Source organism: Limulus polyphemus, unplaced genomic scaffold (genome assembly GCF_000517525.1).
Source record: "Limulus polyphemus unplaced genomic scaffold, Limulus_polyphemus-2.1.2 Scaffold286, whole genome shotgun sequence".
In the NCBI taxonomy this organism is placed as follows: Eukaryota; Metazoa; Arthropoda; class Merostomata; order Xiphosura; family Limulidae; genus Limulus; species Limulus polyphemus.
Window position 1 is genome coordinate 164,257 of NW_013665896.1, and position 27,215 is coordinate 191,471.

The 27,215-nt window shown below is 32.0% G+C and overlaps 1 protein-coding gene across 3 annotated transcripts in view; it reads left to right on the plus strand.

Annotated features, from left to right (window-relative positions):
• LOC106457051 (leucine-rich repeat flightless-interacting protein 2-like) overlaps window positions 1-27,215 on the plus strand; it is a 90,994-nt gene that overhangs the window by 3,773 nt on the left and 60,006 nt on the right. Inside the window, exon 2 of one of the 3 annotated variants that reach the window (XM_013916433.2) lies at window positions 2,790-2,934. In XM_013916433.2, the coding sequence (XP_013771887.1) occupies window positions 2,848-2,934 (87 nt within the window). In that variant the 5' untranslated portion in view covers window positions 2,790-2,847. Of the gene's footprint in view, window positions 1-2,789; window positions 2,935-15,234; window positions 15,516-22,410; window positions 22,430-27,215 lie in introns of those variants that run through there. The other 2 variants (XM_022382861.1, XM_022382863.1) reach the window with 2 other exon arrangements.

Below are 27,215 nucleotides of genomic sequence, written 5' to 3' on the forward strand. Positions count from 1 at the left end.
TTTTAACATGACAGTAACTTGTGTTTAAAGTTAGCTTAAACTTTTAATAAAGAATGTATAAAATACCAAAAATAATTTATTCCCAAAAATTTAAGTAGTAGTACAATAGAGCCCATCTGATATTCTTTATCATTTCACCAATATTATTTGCTGCTATTTAGGTTTTCTGTATATATGTTGTTATTAGTAAAATCACTATATAAATATATCTTATATTTTTTTACATTTAATTTCCAAAAAAATAGATCTCTTGTTTGAATAGACATAAAAAACTTTGGTTACTTTCCCAGGCTAGAGTATGTTGCTTTGATACTAACTTTGTTGAATTTAGGTTGCCATTGTTAGGGGTATAATTAGTAAAATGTAAAGTTTGCTGATTACATTAAACTCTTAGATATTTCTCATTGTATTGAGGATGTTGTAGTATTACAGAATGACTTGGAGTAGTTGGTAAGTTCAACAAATAGTTGACAAGTAGCCTGCAATTGTAGTAAGTGTAATGTATTTGGGTGTTGTTATAATTTGGATCACACATTTAATTTTCAGGAAGGCAATTTTGAGGCCTTGAGAAAAGGTTTAGTGAATTGAAGTAATGAGTTTAGAGATGATGGGGACAGATTTAGCAAATTTTAAAAGATGAGGAAATAGGTAACAGGGAAAATTAAACATAATTAACTTACTAAAGGAGAAAATCAAGTATAAATGTTGTAATAAGGTTAAGAGGTTTGAATTGATAGATAAAATGGAAGCTTTACAGGTCTATAAGAAAGTTAGAGATTTTGTTTTAAAAAAGAAAATTAGTGAAAACAGATGGCTCATGGTGATAGTAGCAGTGGACTATGGAGATCTTAACATTGAGCCCTGAGGTGCCCCTCCTATGATATTAATCCATTTTGATTGAACTCCATTTATAATAACCCTCATACTTTCTTTGTTCCAGCTATTTTTTGACCCAATGAGCCACTTTAACCCCCACATCCATAAAAAACAAAAGTTTAAAAAACTTGAAGAGGTTATTGTCAATATTGATGAAGGTGTGAGGTTTGGTATATCCGGATATTCAGAAAGAACTTGACAGGAAGACACACAGGTGAATGTAAAAAGAAGCTTAGGTAGGAAATATAATCTTGCAAAGTCAGGAAATTTGATTGAAATTGTGAATAGGGACCTACAATAGGTTCAGATAAAGCTAATAAGAATTAACAATAAACAAAAGGTTGAACTATGTTTAGTGTCTTCATAAATTGTAATTTGACTTCTATTTCCTTTCCTTAAACTAGAGGGGTACTCAGTAGAGCATATACCTCTGCCACGCAGCGTTGATCGTATTTGACTCTGAAACAATACAAAAATGTGTCCTTATGTCTGTTGTTATCAATGGACATGGACCATTTTTGGCAGTACAATGAGGAATAATATTCTGCATATGCTCACCTTGGTTCATCAAAATCCAATAATTTTTGACTGAATTACAGAGCAAACATAGTGTGAAAAATCAGTCCCCATGTTAACAGAAAAGGATTTTTTGGATTTTTGTTACCTTGACCTTCCAAAAAACTAATCACTTCTAAGTTGGGTCGTAGTCCCAGTGAATACCAACTTTTGCCCAAATCCATTCAGAAGTCTTGTTGATAAACACACACAGGGGTAAAAACATAACTTCTGTCCACCTTCAGTGGCGGATGTAATTATGCAACCTTTTCATGAACCACAGGTTGAAATCCTAGTGCTTATATGTTGAAACATAGCTGGCCTGATATGTTTTGGTATTGAGCAAAATTCTTTAACATTCTTATTATTAGAAACATATACTTAACCAACTAGAGGGGCATTCAGTAGAGAGCATACCTCTGCCATGCAGCGGTGATTGTATCCAGGTCTAAAAAATACGAAAATGTGTCTGTATGTTTGCTGTTATCAATGGACACGGATCAACTTTTGGCAGGACAATGAGGAATAATATTCTGTATAAGTCCACAAAGTTATAAAGCAAAAACTTGGGCCCAATGTTAACAGACAGGGACTTTTTGGATTTACATGACCTTGGCCTTTGACCTGACACTCCAAAAACTATTCACTTCTATGTTGGGTCATAGTTCACAGTCCAAATATATACCAACTTTTGTCCAAAGCCATTCAGCCATTTTCAAGAAATCTTGCCAACAAACATACACATTGGTGAAAACATAACCACCAGCCACCTTTGGTGGCAGAGGCAATAATGATGTTATTTATCTTATTCTGATTACACCTATATTTGCTATACATCAAGGTATGATGCTTTAACAGAATACAATGCAAGTATAACACAGTTTTTTGATGTTTGTAATTATGTATACAACTCTGAAGTAGTGTATGTAATTTTTCTGCAGTTTATAATTAATCTGAGTTACATGTACATGCCTGTTAGGATATTAATTTTGAAAATCTGTTTTGAAGCAGAAAATTAGATTGAAAACAAAGCAGGTCTCTAACCTCTAGGAGTTTAAAGCTCAGAATGTGTGTTTTTTAAATGGTACATGATTTTTTAGTTTTAGTAAGGGTATTTTCTTACATTTGGGTTAGAAATGTAAGATTTATATACTGTATAGCTAGTAGGTTGTGCTTGAAATTCAGATAAGTGTACATTGTTTTGTTTTTAATTTTTTCTATACACATTTATTACTCTTTTTTTTTTCAAGTTTTTAAGTTACATGTACATCACAAATGAATTCAGTAAACATCCGTAATACAGTATAATATACACGTGTATGTACAGAAAATAATATACTTAGGTTCTTTCATTGCAGTTCTGTGCTTTCACAAGAATTGCAGTACTTTCCTCTGGTTGGAAACAAGAATTCAGTCATGGCTACTGTTGGAAGTGGTCGCAAAAGAGTTACTGAAAAATTGTATTTTACTGAAGATCAATCTCTAGATCACATTGCTTATGAGGTATTTGAAGGAAACTTTCTTTATTATGCTTTGGAATTTATCTAACAAGCAGATTGAAAATTTTAACTAACTATAAATCTACACAAATATATTTTATCAAATAAATGGCTAAAATTTAGGTGTTTATTTTATGATATCATTGTTCATATGTATCTTCAATATTTTCTTGTGGCTAGTGATGTTAGAATTTAAAAATAATTCATAGCACATAGAGCCTGAATGCAAAATATCCTGCAATTTGTATTGAGACAGAAATAAACAAGGTCCACTAAAGCATCTAGCTCACCAAGGCTCCTCCAGTTTTGCAAACAACATATAGGAAATACCATATTAGCTTGAATCTAAAATTGTCATCAACTGACCACATAGTATTGTGCAAGCCATTCCACAAGTCAATGCTTTTAAGAGGTAATAATTCTGCACATGGGCAAATGTATAGATTGCATAAAAACCTTGCTAACCCAATCTATATATGTACAATTAACTATCCAGAAACCACAATAATGAAGAAACAGAACAAAGATCCATAGTTAATATTAATTAGGTAATGTTACTTTTTAAAATTTTTTTGGGAAGTTTAAGTACCACTAAAGATGCTGTAAGAAGAAAAATGATAGAAATATTCAAAGTTGAAAGGAAAAAAATATTGCAAGTAAAATACAATGCAGGTCATCACCAAAACTTTATAATACTGTCTAAGAACTAAAAGTAACATTTAAATTTGACTTCATGTATATTTTTGTACTATATGTAATTAATCGCATGTCAAAAGCTCTTAACACAAACACAGTAGTATTTGGGTGTATCTTCCAACAAAGTAAATTTAAATATTCAATGTATGAAATTACATCACAGTCTTATATGTGAGCTATATGTGTTAGTTAAAGTAAAGCTGATGGTATTTAAATTTGTCATTTATTCTTTTTGAGAAAGATAAGAGTTTTCTATTACAATATAGTATGATAGAACTAAAATAGTTACATGGATGACAAAATTAAACAAATAGGTATACTAGGATATCTTTGTATTACTAAACGAATTGGGTAATTTCAAAATTTTAGATAACAAGTCTACAGTCAAATTCATGCTTATTAAATTCGAGCTACTACTTGTTACAGCAACAAACCAGTTAATGTTCTGTGGTAGGTATATTACTTAGCTCATTGCAAACAAACTACACACCATGTTAGTAGCCCATGGCAAGATTGTAACCTTATTTTTTTATTTATATTTTTGTTTTTTTTAGGTATTTTGTCTTATTTTTGGAGTTGTAAATGTATGTGTTTTTTTGGGGGGAGGGGGAGTAATCATTTCCAATAATATTGGAAATAAACTTTTGTGTTTTAGTTGTTCATTATGCATAGATTTTAAAACTAATAAATTATATATTTTTCATGGGTTTAAAAATAAGCCAGATAATGTGTAGTAGCGTAACATTTATTATTTGACAGTACAGATATATTGTCATGATATAAAAGACTATTTGGTTTAAATATTATTGATTAATTTATATTTGTGAGTGAATATTTTTATTATTTGTAAGTTTTGTTATAATAAGAATTAAAAGCAGACGATTGTAGAAAGTTTTGTTAATGACTAATTGGTGTCGAGAATATAGAAAGTGGCCAGAAGACTATGTAATAAAATATAAATAGCGTGGGATGAGCGGGAAACAGTAGACAGATGACAATAGACAGATAATAGCAAAAGAGAATATAGTTGTGTGAAGTTAAATACCGCAAAGGTGATAGGCCTAATGTTTAATATGTTAGAGTAAAACTAACAGTATAAAAAAAAGATAAAAAGGATAATTTTATTCTGTCAAAGCGTGGTTCTAATGTAATTGAATCAGCCTGGGTATACTTTGACAAAAGGAACAGAGGATCTTCAGAAGAAAGAAGACCAAACGAATAGTTCGACTTGTCAACTGAAATTCTAAAGTAATTAAATAGGCCTAAGTGGACTTTTGGCAAGAAGAGAACTATATATAAATAGTGTTAACCCATTCAAGACGGGTCATGAGTGAAAGGCCATGTCATCTTGTTTGTTGACTTCAATTTTATTGAACTACTATTTCATGAATTTATCTCAATAAGTTTGGTATCAAACTGTAGAATATAATTCAAATTTTAGAACTATACATTACTCAATTTCTTAATTTAAAAGTAACTATTAAAAAACACAGATAAACATCGATTTTTGTGTGTCATGTGGTATGTTTAATGCAGCACTGGTTTAATTTAGATTTTTGTGAAGTCAAAATAGTAAGTCTGTAGTTTTGTACGAATTAGAAAGTAAACTTACAGATATTGACAAGCTAGAATATAAAATAAGAAGGCCTTATCTTTTCTATTTGCTAAGATATTGCTCAAGTAATAAATCAAACACAGTGGCACCCCACCCACTTCTTTCCATTTTTGGAAATGCTCCCTTTTATATACTTAATTCTGTATATGACATGAATAACCAATCGGAAGCTCAGAATGTCACCTTAGTGGTTTTCTCAGCCTTTCTAACATGGCTAACACCAGTTCTTTCTTTTGAACCGAGATTTCAGTGAGGTAGGTTATGTCTTTAGTCTGCTCGAAATTTCATATTTTTTAAGAGTAAAATATATTTTAGTTACTAAGCTTGATAAATTATAGTTGAATTCTATAGTATTGATGTAGTAATTTATGATTTTTTTAGTTATTCAAATGTATGTATATAAAACCTAAAAAAAACATTTTGTTTCATACCCTCCACGTGCAAAATTTTTAAAAGCTTAAATTCTAGAATTGATATTGGTTACTTATGCATGTACATATCAATTCTTGTGAATTGACAGATTATGTATTTGTGGCTAAACAGAAAAAACAACCAAAAGTGAATAAATATAAAAGAACATATGGAATATATTATGCAAAATATTTGCATCAAATTTGGAATGAGTGGGGGAAATAGTTATCAAAGACATAAAGAGATGTGTCTTGGTATTTGTGGGATTGTTTGATTTTTGTAATAAAATTTCTCTGATTTTTCTTTCATTAATATCAGGCTCATATCTCAGTATTTTGACATTCTGTTTAGAAAAACTGTTTGTTTTTATTCATATGCTCTTTGACTTGGGAAAAAGGCTTTTGATCTTTTTATAACCTAAGTTACATGGTGGGGTGGGTTTCTTATATAATTTTCTTAATGTGTTTCATTTTCATTGCAGGGGTGAAAATGAGTCTAGGTTGTGGTTATATTTACGTGCTAGTCTTTTTGAAATTTCTGATAGAAGTATGCTAATATTTTCTATGTATAGGATAGTGCAAGCGATCAGGTTTCCTTTGTTTTGTGGAGTGTTTGAGATAGTTAGTTAGTTTGTTTGTTAAATGCCTCTTGTCTGTGTTTTTAAGTTTGTTAATAGTTTCTATATTACTTTAGTAGGGGAACTGGTTAACAGATATTTGTACTTCCTTCACATAGAACAGCATGCCATAGTCAGATCCATATATAAGCCTGCATTTTAGCTCAGATATGTAGATGATATTGTTTGTGGCTATATTTGTCAAGATGATCAAAAACATTTTTCCAACATATGAACAACCTACATAAAGACATACAATTCACAGTGAAAAATGAAAACAATAACACAATAAATTAAAAAAAATTAACATCACACAAACCCCCCAAGGTTTCACCACTAAAATTCATAAAAAAAACACATACAGCAGAAATTACAGAAGTTGTGAAAAAACTAGCACATAAATATAAACACAAAATACTGCCTAGATATGTTTTCAATGAAATGCATGATAAGAAAATTATATAAGAAACCCACCCCACCAGGAAACATTTACAAAATGAAGTGTAACAGTTGCCCAGTCTTTTATATAGGTGAAACAGGACTTAACTTGAAGATCAGGTTATAAAAAAGACTAAAAACCCCTTTCCGAAGTTTGTGAACATATGAATAAAAACAGTTTTTCTGAACAGAATATCACAGTATTAAAACATGATCCTGAAGCTTTATTAATAAGATTAAACAATCCCACAATTAACAGATACCTCTGTATTTCTTTGATTGTTATTTCACCACACATTCCTAATCTTATGCAAATATTTTGCATAACATATTTCATAGCTTTTTTATATTTATTCACTTTTGGTTTCTTTTTTATGTTTAGCCATAAATATATAATTTGTCAATCCACACAGATTGATATGTACATGCATAAGTACCACTATCAATTCTAAGATTGAAATATATTGTTAGATTGTTGAATGTTGATTTAAATACTAAAACGTTCTTTGTTGTTAAAACTTGTGTACTTGAGAATGATTGCACCAGTGATTGAAATGTCATACCTGTTATAAAAACAAATTTTACTGTAAAAGCTGTAACTTGTAATAAAATATACTTAGTTTTTTTTTAAATTTACTTACTGATTATTAAAGACAATATTGATTCATACATTTTAAGTTTTGAATTCTACTGGAAATCAAGCATAGATTGTTATTATTTGTATCTGTATACAATTAAGATTTGCTTTTCAAGTTAAATTTATCTTATTGCTTGCATAACATCATGTCAATATAACACTTGTAATTTACTATACATTAGAGCCATAGGGTGTTTTTTATTACAGTTACTTAGCAACATATAAGATAGTGCTTAGACCTCTGCAGATAGGTGCCTACAGATTGTCTGAAAGTGAAAAAGGTTATGAGTTTTCATGATGTCACTTCAAACTGCTTTAGTGTGTAAAGTCTTGTGTAGGTGATAATCAATCACCTTTACTCTTTGTTAATAAGAGTGCAATACATGTAGCAATATCAGTGCTATTTTAACAGATTCCTGATTATTTGTTTTTTATGAAGGCAGATAACTTGTAGATAATTTTTTAAAATATACGACACAAAAAAGGAATGGATGAGTTTAGTTGAAACATTTATTTATAGAAAAATTTAGTAATATATTGAAAGTATCTACAAAACTTCATCTTATATAAATAATGTTCAGGACATAAGCTCATTTATGACAAAAAAAAACACCTAATATAATCAGAATTGTTATATTAACAATTGCAACACCATTTAATTCATAACTATAACTCACCTCTACACAGATTAGCTATCTTCCTCAGTGTGTCTGCCAAAAAAGATTTGTGTGTCACTGGTGTTGAGGCAACTGTAACCTAAGTTCACATGATTTTATGGGAATTGTGCCACTGAAAAATCCCTCCTACTTGTGGAGGGTGATACACTTCCAAAACAGTCTTACCTACTCTCGCCCCAAAGCTATCTCTATCTTGATTTACCTTCTAAGCATTGCTAAAAAAAATGTTTTTGCCTTGCACACCAGTTTTTTTATACCCCATTAGATTTGCACCCTTTCAGAACATGTGACTACCCTTCACCAATCTTAGTACACCATCTACACTAGCAACTTCAGCTAGCTTTCTCTAGTATTCTAGAACAATCCTCACTTTCTCAGTTGACATCGAGTGTATTGACCTGTGTTTAACTCGCTCTATTTGTGACTACTTTGATTTCATTTGTGATTTCTTATCAGTTTCGAAGTTTTCAAAATTCACATTTTGACTTTATTGTTTGATTTCAATTATTATTATTTTTACTTGAATTCTATTTTTTGAAATGAATTAGAGTATTAATATGGCAGATGGTGATATTCTTGTGAATTTGGTCGATGGTACTAACACTAGCCCCCAGCAAGGTAGGCTGACAATATTTGCAAAGGAAGTTCAGGCTTTAATTTGCAGGGAGTTGGAAACTTATGTTCAGCCATCCTTTGCTTTTCTCTTTCCTCCTGAACTTGCTTCTGAGGAAGAATTTTATTAAGGGGAAGACAATTTAGACTCTTGTTTTTTCAGCCCTGGCCTTTGTGGGTCAGTTACATAATGCTGACAGTCAGGAGAGTTACCCGTCCTCACCTTTCCTTCACCTTATTGATCAGGTATTTCAAGTTTTACATGTTTCACCTTTAGCTCTTGAATCCTCTCCTACTTTGTTGAGTGGTATGGAGTGGGTGTTCTCAAAGGCCCTACATTCTCCTTCTCTCACTGTGTGAGAGGTTATATCTCTTTTTGGGGAAGTGGACTTCCTTGGAAGCTCTCATTCCCTTGGATTGAACTCGTATGCATTCTCTTCATTGGACTCTTTTTGAACAGTGGAACTTCTCCCATAATTCCTTGAACCATCCCATCTCCCTTCCTCCTGGATTCAGGGCTGACCTTGCTTGGTGGCTCTACAGGGTACTGACCACACTGAGGGATCCCGTTCCTCCACCTCGTTCAGAGTCTCATCTGTTCATGGATGCTTCCATGGGGGTTTTCCTTGCTTTCCAGAAGATTTCTTGTCGGTAATTGATTGAGGAGGCTACTCTACATGCCACCATTCTGGACCTTTAGGCTGTTCATTGGGCTCTGTTTTACTTTCTTCTGTTCCTACAGGGGCAGGTGGTTATGATTTATTCGGACAACTTCACTATTGTCAACTGTATCACCAAGCAAGGGGGAACCAAGTCCAGATCCCTATGTTACAATAATTACATGGTTAGAATACTCCAGCAAGGAAGAGGATTTATTGAGAATTATCTAGGAGATAATGGATATTTCTTGTATAATAGAAATGCATTTTTGATTTGTGAACATATTCATTGTTCAATTATTTGCCCAAGGTGATTTTTGGTTTTACAGTCCTGGACTATTATATATACACACACACACACACTTTTCTGGTATGTTTTATTGAAGAATCTAAAAACATTATTTTAAGAAGCAACTCCATTTCAAAGTTTCAAATCTACCTTACTTATGCCAACAGTATTATTCCAATAAAGTATGTGATAAAATGTGAAAAATGCCCACAACAAATCATTTTAAGATTCATGTTGACCTTCATCAAATAATGAAGACAGTTACCAGACATTCATTAACTCTTGAGGTAAGCATCTGTATTTTTTAGATAATGTTGCATCAAATATCGCCTAAGTACACAGTAAGCCTAATGTGTTTATATTAATTTTTAGGCATGTGTATAACCTAACCTAATTGTGATAAGCCTTATAGTTTTACTTCTGTTTGTATATGTATTCTAAAGGAAATTTAAGCAAATAATCTTTCAGTAACAGGGAAGAATATCACTGTATCCATGTGTGATGGGGTTAACAAAATTACAAAAACATTATTTAATTAATATTCCTGAAATTTTGAATTATTCTCTCCCCATAGACAGTAAGACACTTGAACGTTAACATTTTTCGTTTAGAAAATATAAATAATAGCAGCCGTTTAAAAAGTTATTTTGGCTATATGTCCTGTTATTGTGACTGAAATTGAGCCAAATGTAGAGCATACATTTTTCCTATGGTGGGTAACTAGAATTCTGTAACTAACTTACTATTAATCTTCATTTACTGTTTTAAAAATGGAGATCAATACACAATATTCCTTAACTATAACTCCTGCAACTATATGGATGGACAGATTTGAAAATGAAGAATGAGTGTACATTAGATGGCCAGTTTAATAACCAGTTTGGTTTCAAATTTTATTTACTCTGATAATTTTCTTTTACCATATTTAAACAAAGGCCTTCAGTTATATCTCATATAAGCTGCTGTCAGTATCTTATTTTGCAGTTTTTTTTCTCATTGTCATTAGTATAAATGAATATAACATAACATAATATTGTATTATAATATGTACTTCTATTTATAATGATGTAGGCCTGATTGAGTGCTACAAAAACTGCATATATACACCAATTAGCTTCTACATTTTAATTTTGCATTTGTTTTCCTTCTCCCTCTGTTTTTTGCAGGAAATGATGATGAAAAAAAAAGGAATTATAGAGAACTAGCAGTATTTTTATTCCCAACCATCTGATAGTTTTAAAATCCCTGATACTTGACTCCAACTACTTAAGACAGTTGCGGTGTTCGCACAATTCCTTATGAAGCATTGATAGCCTTAAATTTTAACTTGAGAAATAAGACCTTGAAACTTATATTTGTTTTTAAGAGGTTGTGCAAATAGCTGTCTCAAAACTTCATATTGAAATTTATGTGCTTTGTTTAAAAGTCATGAATTTAAGCAAGCATTAAACTCGAACATTTTTTTCATTGTTTAATTTTTTCAGTAGTTTTGCCAACTAGTACCAGTTACAAAATACTAAAAAGAAAAACAACAAAATTCTCATTGCCATACAGCTGGTGTCTGTCATGCATAAATAGTTCAGCTGTGTTGCTTAGATTAGTGTTAGTTGACATGGCCTTCATCTGTTGTTGACAGTCTACCATCATGCACAGAAATATAATAGATCATTGAAGGAGTATAGTAAAAGTAATAACATTGCAATCAAAAACCTTATTTTAAACTTGCAGTGTATAGACTCTTAGAATATCTAAAATTAAATATTTCAGTAATACTTTTAATTATCTGTTGTATTAAACATACACAAAGAAGTGCCCAGATGAATGAGCATGATGATTTTTTCATTGAACACTGTGGCATTTCCAAAGACTCAGCTATTGATTGTCCTAGAATACATTAAATATTCATTCTTCTGTATCTTGCCACTAATTTGTGAGTTTTTAAACTGAATTCCCTTTATGCAAATCAATAGCCTGCTTATTGTACTGACTGTTCTTAAGTCCTAGAAGTAACCATGTTGTAGTAAGCAGTGAACATTAATTATGTATGTCATGAGCCTAGGAGCTTGCTTTCCTCCCCCCCCCCCTCTTTTTGAGATGTGAAAAAGTGATTTTTTCAGGATTCATGTGTAAAGGCTAATAAATACAAAAAGTGGTTGATACAAGTGATTAAAGTGATGAAGTATGATTTCATATTTTACATATGTCATATTTTTAAAACTTTAATCTTATATACTATTTATCTACCACAAATAATGTTTACAATATTGTCTTGAAAAAAATCATGAATGTATGGCTTAATTTTTTTATGTAAATCATGAAGATAGCTGCCAGACTACTATTACTGCCTCTGGGAACAGAAAAAATTGAAAGATATATCATAAACACATTTTATTCAAGTTGCATACCACTTAGTTTCTCTGCAAGCAAATTATATAAACTAATATCTGCTCTTGAACTACCTTACAGTTCCATCTCTCATGTACCTTATTGAATGAGAAGTATACAAATTGGTGCAAAGTTTTACCAAGGAGAGAGTCACTAAATGAAATTTATTTTCACTTATCTTAGACGAATAAATTGGTGAAGGAAACAGTTTTTTTATCAAGGCTACTGAATCAGTTGATTTAATTGTAATTTTGGTTAATTGATTATTTTGAGAGATACTAATTGATGGTCATAAGTGATCAATTTAATTGCCAAATTCTAAATGGAATGCTAATACTTTATGAATAGTAATAAATTAAAATGAGGTAATTAAGTAACTGTAACTATCATGCAGTATTAAGCCTCAGAGACCAAATACATGTATATTCACTTCTGTACAGCATTGGCTAAGGCATGTCACATATGAAATATTTGGTAATTTCACCCATTCATAACTATGAAGTAATGTACAGATATATCCAAGTTACTTTGTTAAAAATATTTATGCAGATGCATTGCATAGGTAGTTGACACCTTATAAAGATGATGTGAATGGTTACAACTTGTACTAAGAACCCATGAGTGAAATCAAAGGAGAATTTGCTATAACATTTCAACCACACTACATCTGCTATATCCAGTGCCAATGGACCTCTTGGGTCAATATTAGTAATTATCAGGCCAGCTGGGATACAACAGATGTAGTAGTGGTGTAGATGCTATATGTCATCAGTTTTCATGAACAGCTCTTATAATGTAAAACAGATGAAGAAAATAAATCATAATTAACAATTTTGTTTAAGTCATTTAGAAATCAGACTTTTAGGATAAGAATTAATAACATAACTTTTTAAATTTTACCACCAGTTATTTATATATATATGTTAAACAAAGGTTACATACCACAATGGACACTTCTGTAAAGGCTTGTACCTGCTTGACTCTATTTCTGTACTGCTGCATTCCTATAGTGTTGATCAATCTCAAGTTAAGGGAGATATAAAGACTTGCATGAGTTAGTGTGAGGTGCAGTTTATTTATATGTTAAACACAGGTTACATACCACAATGGTCACTTCTGTAAAGGCTTATACCTGCTTGACTCTGTTTCTGTACTGCTGCATCACTATAGTGTTGATCAATCTCAAGTTAAGGGAGATATAAAGACTTGCACGAGTTAGTGTGAAGTGCAATTTATATATATGTTAAACAAAGGTTACATACCACAATGAACACTTCTGTAAAGGCTTGTACCTGGTTGACACTGTTTCTGTACTGCTGCATCCCTATAGTGTTGATCAATCTCAAGTTAACGGAGATATAAAGACTTGCATGAGTTAGTGTGAGGTGCAGTTTATATGTATGTTAAACAGTATATAATGGGAATAATTATTGGCATAGCTTAATCAAATGTTGTAGGATATTGCACAAGGAACTTTCATTTTAACTTAACAGTGTGATATGTCATATTTTTTGCTCCTGTCTGAGTTGTACAGAAGTGTCTTGAAGCTCCTCTCTTCCCCAAAATCAATACAAGTCTGTTAATACTGAAAATAGAATCTGGCCAATTTATTAAAGCCCCAATGTTTTATCACTGTGTTATTAAAGCATTGAAGTCTGATTTTTAATTGTTTGCATATGTGCTTGATTTTTTCTTTTCTGTCCAAGTTCAACTTAATCTCTGCTTAACTTGCCCTAAAATTTGTTGTGCATTACAGGTATTTGATATATATTTGTTGGTAGTCAGTATATTTGAATATCACAGGCATGCACTATCTTATTTTGGGAGTAAGTTTGAATTAATTTATGTATTTTTGTGGCTGTGAGTTTGTATGTGTGGATACGTGTATTGTTTTTCATATTTAAATAAGCTAGAACTAGTCTGTGCTGCATATAATTCACAGAATTTGTTTTAATATACTTACATGTCATGGTAGTTTTTTCAGGTGGGGTGTGTTTATTTTGCAGGCTATTTTAGTGACTGAATTGCATTTAATAGTGAAGTAAATGCAGTATTTTTTATATTTTGTAGTTTGTTGAAACTATATTTTCATGTAGTTATAATTTGTTATTAAGATGAGCAATTGGATTGTTATTTATGTTCTTAAAATATTTTTGTTTTATTACGTCTTTTTGATGCCCAAACTTTCATTATTTTAGTCTTTTGCTGTACATTGAAGTGTATACAAATGCAGGCATATGCATACTTGCACCTTATTGGTGTTTTTTATCTGCCACAATTGTAATGTTTATATCCAAGATTAGTGTTTTAAGATTTGCACTATTTTTTTTACTCTGATTAGACAAACCACTCAGAAAAGAGCTAATGTCCTTACATTTTTCATTTACATCATTGAAATTAATCTGGACTTAAATAGGTTTAGAGGTAACACCTTTTTTGTTCCCTTTACTGAATGCAACAGTTTTGTGAAACTACACAGTTGATATAACACATTTTATAGTTCTGTTTTAAAGTTGTATGTGAAACTATACCATTGATTTAACATATTTTTTAGACCTGTTTTAATGTATGCAAAAGTTGTATGTGAAACTACACAATTAATATAACGCATTTTTTAGTTTGGTTTAAGATATACAAGTTGTATGTGAAACTATACCATTAATTTAACGTATTTTTTAGTTCTGTTTTAATATATGCAAAAGTTGTATATGAAACTACACCATTGACTTAACATATTTTTAGTCCTGTTTTAATGTACGCAAAAGTTGTATGTGAAACTACACAGTTGATTTAACTTATTTTTTGGTCCTGTTTTAATGTATACAAAAGTTGTATGTGAAACTACACAATTAATATAAAGCATTTTTAGTTTTGTTTTAAGTTATGCAAGTTGTATGTGAAACTATACCATTGATTTAACGTATTTTTTAGTTCTGTTTTAATATATGCAAAAGTTGTATGTGAAACTACACAACTGATTTTATGAGTAACGCATATTCACTAGAGGTTTTCGAGCAAACAAGAACGATACTACAGGCAGAGCTGTTCTGCCCATCCCAGAATAACCTGATTGGTGTTGCATGGTTTCAGTGTACTACTCCGTTATGGGAATGAATCAGAATTCTGTTACGTAATCAGATTTGCACACTTCCTGGCATCTTTTGTTTTTAAACAAGCACTTTAATTTCTGAAAGTCCGCTAAGAGACACAAGCTGTAAGATTAAATACTCTTAGAGGCAGCAACACTCGTATACAAATGATTTGACCATCCCAATAAAACTTGAATTTATACTAGTCTTAATGTAATATAATTTTTTAAGCTACTAAAGTTCCCAATACTAATAATCAACTGCATGTATATAAACATACACACATGTTAAATTAACTACTGTTTGAAAAAAGCCATACAGTCGTTTTCCAAATCGATACATACTGTGTACACAAGTGAGTTTGTAATTTAAATGTTGTTTTAGAGAAGAAAGAAAAACAAGAAGCGATGGAAAACATACTTCCAGCAGTTCTTTGTTTCCGGAATTATTGAAACTTTAAGGTATGAACCTTTTGTAACTATAGCAAAAACGTTATGAATTAATGCGTGGTAGAAGTTGTGACAGAAAAACAGGAACCCGGGATCGTTAAATGAAATTAATATTTTTTGATTTGAATTTATATTTTTGTAATTTTGTTTATCATTCTTTATGTATTGAACTTAACATTTATTTTCGAAAGTTTTGAGTATTTAATATATTGAATAAGCACAAGCGCTTTAACAATCAGTGTTGGAGTAATAAGAAATATGCATATTCTTGTTTAACAGTGCTTATTTAAAATGAATGTCAAATCTGTATGTTCAAAAAAAACATCAAACAAGTAGAAAAGTGAAGTGCAAATAGCATCTGCATTATGAAAATTTAAAGTAAAATTTAAAACAAATACATTTCGGTCATGTCTAGTAGCTTTCTATACGATTTAGTTTAGAATATATCTTACATTAAGCTTCGAACTTAAAACGATACGTTTAGATTAGCTTCTGAAACATTTTTGTTTAGTTTTTGCGAATGTTATCTGGCTGAATTTTAAAATTGATTCATTTTGTAAATTATTTAAAATAGCTTGATGAAAACAATTCATTGACAACTGAATGTTAAGAAGATATAAAGACATTACTTCATAATTAACTTATGATTTCATTGGTTTATGTTCTTGGTTAAAAAAAGTAACAAATTGTGTGGATGAGAGAAATTAACACAGTTACAGAGGAAGAAACTCAGCACATTTCTTGTTTCTTTCCTTTGTGTGAACCTGATTCATGCAGTTATAAACTTTGAAATAATTACTACGTTTTTCAAAAGAGGTAAACATTTTTAACACACAAAAATTTCAAGTTTGCGTACCTGTTGTATTTAAATGAAACACGTTTTAGTTTCTGTACTAAGTTTTATTCCTCAGAGTAAATACAACTGATTTCGTGTTGCTCTTCATGCATATAGGCAGGATTAAGTTCCAAATGGTTAGATATGTTTAAGGGCCTGGCATGACCAGGTGGTTATGTCACTCGACTCGCAATCTGCTGGTCGTGGTTTCATGCATATAGGCAGGATTAAGTTCCAAACGGTTAGATATGTTTAAAGGCCTGGCATGACCAGGTGGTTATGTCACTCGACTCGCAATCTGCTGGTCGTGGTTTCGGATCTCCGTCCCAGCAAACATGCTCGCCCTTTCAGCCATGGGGTTGTTATAAGTGAGGGCCAATCCCACTATTCGTGGGTGTTGATGACTAACTGCCTTCCCTTTAGTCTTTCACTGCTAAATTAGGGACAGCTAGTGCAGATAGCCCTCGTGTAGCTTTGCGCGAAATTCATAACAAACAAACAGATATGTTTAAATGTGTTGAAACTCGAAGTTAAATCATCATCGATAATATTCTTAAAATAATAACGGTAAATATTTGCAGATAAATTAGGAGAGAAATAAAATTCATATAGCTGAATTATATGAACATGATTTTGAAATAGATGACTTTTTCATTCTCTTACACCATTAAAAAACTTTTTGAAACGAAAAAAAATTATTTCAAAACAGGAAAATAAATTGAAAAGGATGTCTAGTAAATCTTTTAAGCTTGCGCATTCCTGGAAATGAATATTCGCCTTGACGGAGCTGATGGTAGAGCATTCTGTATGGATGCTATTATTTTGAATATTCAATCTCGCCGACACTTCTGAGAACAGCTAAATTTAATTCAGATGTTTATTCTTAAATTAGATATATGCTGGAAGGAGTAAACTTAACTAAAGTTAAATTGAGCATGTTTTAATCCTGCATTTCCATTCTGAATAATTAAGGGTTAATCAACGTCCGTATTCATTCAGCTGTAGTATATAATAATTCAGTACTTTAAAGTATCTTTAAGTGATACTATTTTTTAGCTAAAAGAGGGGATTATTTTAAGGTCAGTTAGAAAAGTAATTTGAACAAGGTATGTCTAGGTAATATGAACAGTGACGTATTTATAACCTAGATATGAAGTAGCTGGGTATTTTACAGCTGTTTTGATGTTATTTATAGGGACTTTTAAATAAATGCTACGTCGTTAATAAATTAATGTTTCGTCTGCAGATTATATTTCTTCTTTATGGCGATTTTTAAAGATATCGACATGGAGATTTACATTAAGATTTTAAGTTTAGTAATATACATCGGTTGCCTTTAATGATTTTAAGCGGATTTTTATGAGTTACCTTTCTGTAAGTTTTCCTGAAGTAATTTGTCTTCTCGATATCATCCTTAACTCTCTGTTGCACATTGTAACGTATAGATAAGAGATCTATCTTTGTTGTTTAATAAACATACAAATGCTTCAATTCCTGTTCCAAGTTGTATTCCCCTCCATCCAGAGAACAGTCTAAATAAACCATGGAATTTTAGTTGTTAGTTCCTAAATCGAACAATATTACATCTAGGTTACGTACCCACTTAACTTACCAAAATCTATTTCACAAAAGCATTGTTGTGCAATATAGACCTATTTAATAAGTAAGAAATTCAATGACAATATATTTTCCACCGTATTTTCATAATGCGTTCGATAAAGGATTAAGAGTGACTGACATCTGAAATTCGTTAGTGATCTAAAAAATTGCTTGTGGCATGTGCTTGAAAATAACTATATTAATGTAAAAATTATAATGATAAATTAATATATATATGTTCTATGTAGTAAGTGGATTCTTGTGGTGTTGTCGATGAACTTGCATGCGTATATTGTCCATGAATAAAATCATTAAATGATTGTGGTAGGCTTGTGTATACTTTAATAATTGCTGTTGTTTTCAATAAAACTAGTTTCAAGATTCTCACAACATTGATTTATTTGTGTCTTTAGTTTTTGTGTGGGCAGTTTAAAAACAGAAAACATCTTTGAAGCCGAAGTAGGTTATAACAGTTTTTATAGTTGGATACATGCGGATAACAGTATTGTATAGGTATTTTAAATATATAATCTTCTTACGATCTTAACTCAAAGGTTGTGTTGGAATGTTTTTTGAGTTAAGAAACGGAAATATACAGTATGTATGATGCTAAGAATGTCAAAGGTCTAGTTTTAGAAGAGTCGGGAAAACGGTTCAAGTTTGGCGGCCATTTTAATTTTAACGTATAATTCGGCGGTTGAGAGACCATCTGAACGAAGAGATCGGTACCAAAGTACGTCAAGCCTACGCGAAATGAAAATGACGCTTAATGCCGCGCGTAGTACGGAAACCTTTATATCCTACGAAAGGTTCGCGTGCTGACGCACAAAATAGTGAGAGGAGAAAAGCCCAAGTCCCCATTTATTACATTACTTTTTAATCTCAGCATTGCCAGATACTTTGCTAGTACGTTTGTAAGCTCAGTTCCGTTGTTAATGTTAGTTGTATGCTGATTCTCTGTTGGATCCAGACGTCCGTATAGTTACGAAATCTTGGGATGCTTTCGTCATAAGATATTCTCTGTTGTTTTGCTTATTGATACCCTTGCACTACGATTACAGTGTTGGGCTGTATATAGTGTGCTAACGTGGATATATTTTGTCTTTTGTAGAATTCGTATCGGGAACGAAGACACATCACATAACTGAGATAACATTTTTATCTTCGAGGCAGTTTACAATATAAGATAAAAGTACGCTTACAATGTAGTCCGGATTCAGTATCTATTCATTTAGAATTAGATGAAGAGAAATGTCGAATTGTTAATGTTTTTGAACATGTGGTATTTTATCTGAGTTATCCTTTACTATTATTAATCTACGACTGGGGGATTTGAGAGGTTGTCATAATATTGGTGACATGTTTACTTATTGTACAAACACAGTTAATTCATGGAGCTTTACTCTAAGCACACAGGACACAGTTAAACTCAACAGGTAATTTAATATCTCACATTGCTCTAGTAGCTTAGTCTCGCTAATGTCCAGTCATATTCTAACAAGCCAGTTTTGTCTAGGGAATACTTGTAACTAAGTGCCCCAACTTTAAACAACTGATACAGGCACAAACCGTTTGACATCCTAAATTACCGTTTTCAGCTGCCTTCCGAAAGCGTGTTCCCTCATTGTTGTATACAGTAAACATTTAATTTTGAACAACAATTTGATGCGTCAAAGACATAAAATGTTATAGCGATCGTGTACTATGTTTTTATGAGAGAGGGCGCTAACGAAGCCTGTACATACATGTTAAGAAGTTCCTCCCAATCTCCCTGCAACTTTCGGAAAAACAATCAATATACAAGGGGATTATTTCCTCAAAGATTGTTCCAGAAACCTTTTATAAAAAAAACAACAAAAAAACTTGTTATACTGCATAAACATGTTTTGCTAAAACATGTATTTGTGTTTGTATCATCACATAGTTTGCTGATTGAAGTTAACACTTCTGTGAGTTCTATCTGTTTATCTTACACTGAATACATTATTTCCGAAAAGTTCCATGTAAATTTCAAACATGTTGATTTCAATGTTCTACAGTGTAACAATATAGATACATTGTGAAGTTTGACGTAACTAGCTCTATGAAAGTATGCGGTTTAAAAGCAACGTGTTTTTTTTTTTTTGTATTAACATGATGAAAACAAATGACAGAATTACTTCATTTCGCATTTTCTTTTACTGTTTTATCAACCCTTGCACTTTGAACTTAAGCTGTGAGAAAATGAAAGACTAGTACCTGATTTTCGTGCTTTAATGTTGAAAAGAGGGGGAGATCATGACAATAAAACAAGTATATGTAGACTTTTAATGAAACTGTAGGTGTTAATGTTTTGCACTTTCATGATACTGATATAAGTTTGCAAATATTGTAGTGACACAGTTCTGTATTATCTACACCTTTTTAACCAAAACAAGAAATATAAAAATTTATGACGTTTCCCAGTGGCTCCGCGATAATTCTGAAGGTTATAACACTAAAAACGGGTTTCGATACCCGTGGTGGGTACAGCACAGATAGACCATTGTGTAGATTTGCGCTTAGCAACAAACGAACAAATAACAATTTTGACTGTCTGTCTCTGTATATTTACGCCTCAATACTCAGGTGTTGACTTTTACCCGAGAGAGTTGATGCTCGGAGGAGCCAGCTTGTCGTCCCCGCTCAGTCATTACATTTGATTATCAACAAAAAAACGTCTGAGTGACAAAAAAACAAAACAAACAACAACATTGTATAATAACATGTCAACCGCTCTGTTAAATCTGACACTTCAGATGTATAATTGAATTGTATTTGAGTCGTTATTGGAGTGTTCTTTTCAGAGTCTAGATACAAACTTTTGACGAAAAGTGTTTCTCTGTATGTTTAATTTTGAAAAATGTTAACAAAAAATGTGTGTCGAAATGTTTACAACATGTTTAAATGTTTGAGAGGACAGGAAATAAATTACGGCATTTCATGTACTAACGTAATATAATTTCGTGAAATTATGAGTAACTATGGAAACTCCATTAGTTTAGCGTTTTAAATAATGTAGTTAGCAATATTAACATTTATGAATAAAACAGGTGTTTGAAAATTCTTTGTTCCAGAAGGGCTTAATTCGAAAAGAGAAATACAAATCTCCGTTGTTTAGTTGACATGTGATACATTGTTATTATATTTGTTAGTTTATCCGAGTTTGAAAATTTTAAACTAAATTAAACATTTTCATTATCCCTAATATATTATGGCTGGCTGGATAACATGCACGCTTTTCCCTCTTTTGCTTTTTTCATGCATACATTATAGTTTCCTTGAATCATTCAACAGACTTAGATATGATATCATGCTTTAATGTTTTTAGCTATGCAGTTATTCGTTGCCCATCGGCTACGTTTCATTGAAGCTTCTTACAACAAAACTTTCATATTGGAAGGAGCTTACTAACCATCATACCAAAAATTTAACAGGTGTTTTTCGGGCGGTGATGTTCAGTTGTATTACGAACTTTGATCTGGAGTCGAGTGATAAACACACTGAATTCAAATAGGATAAAGTTCTATTTTATGCATCTATTAAGCATTTAATGACTAACCTTTACGAAAAACGTTTGTTGTAACACAATTACGTAGTAAGGAATTGGTGACTATTAGTACTTTTATTTTTTGAAACGAATTTAACATCAAGGTTTAGTTAAACTTTACACACTGAAGGAAACAACTCCCCAAATGTTTTAACTATTTGTTTGTTTTCAGGTTTATCTGATGTCCAAACGTACTTGCTAGAAAAAAATCATTTTGCTTAGTATTTTCGGAAATAAAAAAGAACTTACACTGACCAAATATTAATGTAGGCATTTCATGTTTGATAAAGAGGCGATAATGCAAGGTTTGAGCCCTGACACTCTAGTAAAGTTTTGATAATTATAAGTAATTATAAGCCACCTGCGCGGTTATTCTTGTATATACATAAATATGTGGAATGTTTTTGGGTCAGAGTAGACATGTAATCTCTATACGATACAATCGTGAAATAGTAAGGAATTAACGAGCCTCGTTCATTGGAATATTTATAAATCCGAGTACGTACATCGGTTAGTACCTTCTCTAAAAGTCTCTTGTATATACGTTGCAACTTTGAGACTGGTTAAGGGTCATCAAAAATTCGAATATTAGATTCTAAGGAAAGTATTCGTTCTATCAGGGCTGAGTGCGAGCCCGTGTTTAACGTGCCAGACTGTGGATCCCAGATTCAGTGGCTCGCGCCCCGTTATCGAAAAATACGATAAACAGTTGCCCTCTACACTTTTGGACCTCTGGTTTGTTGTGAGAGTGACAATCAAGTCCCACACTTTTATCACAGCAGCCTTCACTTTAGTCTATCATTTCAAAACTAGGAACGGCTGGCGCAGAAACCCTTGAGTAGCTTTGCGCGAACTTCAACAAACAACAATAATCGTTATATTGTTAATACAAGTAACAGAATTTGTAAGAGCGAAATTTCGTAGGTAAGTGCATTAATAAAGTTTGGATTTGACTTCTGAATTACTTGTTAGAAGTTCGCCATAGAATTATTTGAGTTTAATTGTATTTTGTTGTAATGTATCTGGGAAAGACGTAACAGTGTTAAAAATTCTTTGCGCTCGTGGAATTTGCGTTGGCTATAAATATGTTATTTGAAGAGCGACTATTCGGTGTATTGTGTAGTAGGTACAAAATGTACGTGTGACGCACTACATAAATTAAAACTGAGTTTTACTACTGACAGTGTATTACTCATATAAAAAGGGTCATATTTAAGTATTTGTTAAGAAGTTGTATGTAAAGATACCAGTTTAACAAGCTTAGTGAAAGTATATTTCCAAGTTAAGGCCAACATAAACAGAGAACAAATTAAATATTTGTTGGCAGACCCTCTAAAAATTATTTCAAACCAAAACATTATTCGAAACACCGTATGAAGTTTGTTCCTGTTTCTCAGGATATGGTTAACCTTGGTTCGAGCACGGACTTCTTATAAAAGAAACAACAGAAAATATCACGCAACTTCGCAGTCTCTAGAGCATCATTGGCACGATTTCTTTACTTTTTTAAAAGGAAACCTAATGTAAAAGTCACGCAACAAACGTTATGGTTGGAATTAATAGTTTTCATGCACGGTCACTAAACATTCAGTTAATCTAGGAACCTCTGCTGTCGTGTAAATATATAGTAACGCGAAATATAGGTTCAAATCTGTTAAGCACATGGCATCATCATGTAATTTGTAACACATCTGTCAAAGAAAAAAACCCGAACCTCTTCTCTGTACAAATCTTACTACCGTGACAGGACAATTTTGAAATGGTGCTTATGGATGACATGAATCCGTAAGTGTACATTTGCGCTGGATCATACATATATAGATCTAATATATTGATTCGAGACACAAAATACATGATTTTGGTTCAGTCTAACAGCTGCAGTCATACTTTATTGAAAAAAAAATATTTATTTTTCAACTTTAATTCATATCTTGGTCAATTAAAAAACTAGATGTACTTCCGCAGGGTTCACGAAAGTGTTTTGTTTCAAAAGTAAATAAAACCAAAATTAAGAGTAACAAATATTTTTATTTCTTGCTTTTAAGGTCTATATGTCATGCTGTGTTGTAGACTACGTAGTTCATAATTTTTCTCGTGATTCATGGCATGCACACGTTTTACTGACGTCACGACAGTACAAATTGTAACGTTAAGTTTCCAGTACGTGTCTTGTGACTGACAAACAACACAATGCTGTAGAGTGGTGCGAGTATTTAGAACAGGTGACCCCTCTGGGCGGCTTTGGGCCCACTTTCGGGGAAATAATATTTTTTTTAAATTCGCTGTTTTGCAGTAAAGATACAACTTGCCTATCTGGCTAGTTAGGAACGTTATGGCTTAAAATTTAGATGTCTGAGATAAAATAAATCTCATAACCGCGTGTTTTATGTGTTCTAAGCCATCTGTTTGTGTATTTGAAACTTAATTCCGAATTTGTTTGTTCTACAGATATATACTTTCAATAGATTGTAGGAAATATATCTTTGCTGCTTTTTTATAATCTTGTGAATGTTTCTACTTTTTTTAGAAGCTTTGAACGTCTGTTGCGCAGTTCATAATTGTACCTTGGGAATATTATTTATCAGAAATTAAAATGTTTCAAGATAAATACAGTAATTTTTATTTTATTTCGAAAATATTCTATGCTTGCAGACTTCTTCCGACAGAGGAAACTTCTAAAAAATTCTTCCATCATTCAAGGAACTATTGAGAACAAAAAATAGAAATATTAATTACATTTGTAATAAAACATTAGTATTAGGCTTACATTTTCACTACTGAATTCTTTGTTCAATCCCTTATGGTTTCTCAAGAAGAAGAAGAGTGTATAATAGTACTTCAGCCACACATGTTCACCGTATCAGTGTTATAAAATATAACAAGCCTTGACATATGACAAATATGGTTAATTATAATCTTGCTTTGCCAGTTTATAAAAGGCTTTCACACCATAAAAAGTAAGATATCGTTTATTTCCCTCAACTCGATTTGATTTATGAAAACATTACTAGAACCCAACGGTTTAATTAAGAAAAACAAAAAACATTTATTTTTCAATTATTTACGAAATGTTTGATATATTTCTTTGGGGATTAAATACAGAATACTAATATAACATAACCTTAATCTCAAAAAAAACAAAAAAAAACATGATCTGGCTTACCAACCTATTCAGGTTCTAAAAGCTATGTTGGGTCGTGGGGAAAAACAAGCAAACAAGATCTGCAGAATAAGGTTGTTAAAGAAAAAAAATCTTTACTCGACAAAGTATAGGTGCTTATTTCAGGGTCTAAACTTTTAGGTGCAACATCGTAATGTAATTTACTGAGTTAATCTAGTAATTCTGGAAGATAAAGGTGTATTTTAAGAAACTAAAATTGTTTTTAGTTCTCGGCTGGAGAGTCTTATCATTGAACACCACAAAAACCCTTTAAAAGCCTCAGTCCTTCATTTGGTAAAAGAGTATGCTTGTGGTAAGCGTTATAGTTTGGAACAATTATGGGTTATTTTTTATGAAGTTTTATTTAAAGCGTACACTTACATGTTGGATAGAAACATTAAACTGAAAAATTTATAATTTATCTTGAATTTAACCTTTTATTTTTTATCATACTCTAATTACAAAGTTCTGTTTTATACAATTTATGTCTATTTCTTACCTTCGTTAATTTTTTTTGTCGCTGAGGTTAACAGAAAACAAAGTGCTTAGTACGTGGCTAATTATGACCAGATGGTTAAGGCGATCAACTCGCAATCTGTGAGTCGCGGGTTTGAATCCCCGTCACACCAAACAGGTTCGCTCTTTCAGCCGTGGGGGTGTTATAATGTGACAGTCAATCCCACTATTCGTTGGTAAAAGAGTAGCCCAACAGTTGGCGGTGGGTGGTGATGACTAGCTGCCTTCCCTCTAGTCTTACACTGCTAAATTAGGGACGGCTAGCGCAGATAGCCCTCGTATAGCTATGCGCGATATCCATAGCAAACATACAAACGTGGCTAATTTCACGATATACTTAAATTCGTCTTTTCTAAAATACTTTTAGTCGTTCTGAATAAAAACCTTCATATTATTTAAAGACCATTAGATTTGTCTAAATAAAGTTTAAAGTATGATCAAACAAAATTATCAGATTAGTAGAGTTTTCTTTTATTATAAGAATTATAGAAGTAAATGTATTACTTTCTAAGAAATGTACGTGGGCACGGTTATCGTGTTTACATGTAATCAGCCAAGCAAAATCTCCACGTTGTTGATAGTGATATGTATAAAAGACATAAAAACTATTTATGTAATATTAATTGCATTAACAGCATTGGTTAAGTTGTGTCTGATATTTGTGTTTTTATTACATACTTCAATTATGAGGGTTGTTTTTCATTGTTAGCTCAGTATATGGACGTACAGGATTAACCTACATCACTCCTGTATTCATCGAAACCTCATAAAGTATTGGAGTTACAACCGAAAATATTGATTAAAGCGATTGTACCCAGCTGATGAAATTAATGCAATCTAATAGTTATACGAGTAAGGGCGGTATATTAAGGCCTGGCATGGCCTGGTGGTTAGGGCACTCGACTCGCATTCTGCGAGTCACGGGTTCAAATCCCTGTCATCGAATATGCTCACCTTTTCAGCCGTGGGGACGTTATTATGTGACGGTCAATCCTACTATTTGTTAGTGGTTGGTGTTGTTGACTAGCCGCATTCCCTCTAGTCTTACACTGCTAAATTAGGGACAGCTAGCGCAGATAGCCCTCGCGTAGCTTTGCCCTAAATTCAAAATAAACCAAACCAAAGACAGCAGTATATTAAATGAAATATATTCATTACTGAGTTAGGTTTTAGTTTTGATCTTTGTAAGTTGCTTACTTTATCAGAAATTAATGAGAATTATCAAATTCCTATGAAAATACGAGTTATTTTTGTGCAGTGTATGATAACACAACAAGAACAAAACTGAATTAAGCTTCATTAAATGTCTTGTATTGTGTCTTTTAAGGTCGGCGGATATCATTTCAGTTTTGTATGTGTTACTGTTGTTCGCTAGATCATATAAAGACGAGGATATTACATACCCTACAAATTAATACTTTGGTTAGAGACATGCGTTTTTAAATTCAACTTCAATCTCCTTGGATTTTTCTGGTAATGCTAACCTTGAAAAGTTACACTGCTTGTCACCAACGCAGCAGTTTCCTGTTTTGGCGCGTGTTTGTGTGGCAGTAGCCAGTGTTGGAATTGCATAATCGTCCCGAGGTTCTAGAGTTATTTTATACAACTATTACAACGCATTTTCAATATTTATAGCATTTTTCTTCCGATCAAATTTTTTCACTCTTGCTGTTGTAATGGCTTTGATAGTTCAAAACGAGAATAATATTTTAGCCGTAACGTTTTGTATAAAATTACTTTTAACACAGTTGATACAGCGTTCATGATGTCATAGAGAAGGTATATTTACTTCCGTACAACTAGCTAATAAGTTTAAAGTAAATGTTTTTTTTTTGGTACATTTAAGTGTTTTACACTCACAAAAAACTCTTTTCCAATTACGTACCAGTGTCGGCTAACAATACGAATAATTAAATTGTGGCGGAATGCTACAAGTTCTTCAAATACCTATAGAATGATAGGTTTATTTTTATTATTATTATTTTTTATTTTTTTTTGTGAGTGTAAAACACTTAAATGTACCAAAAAAAAAAA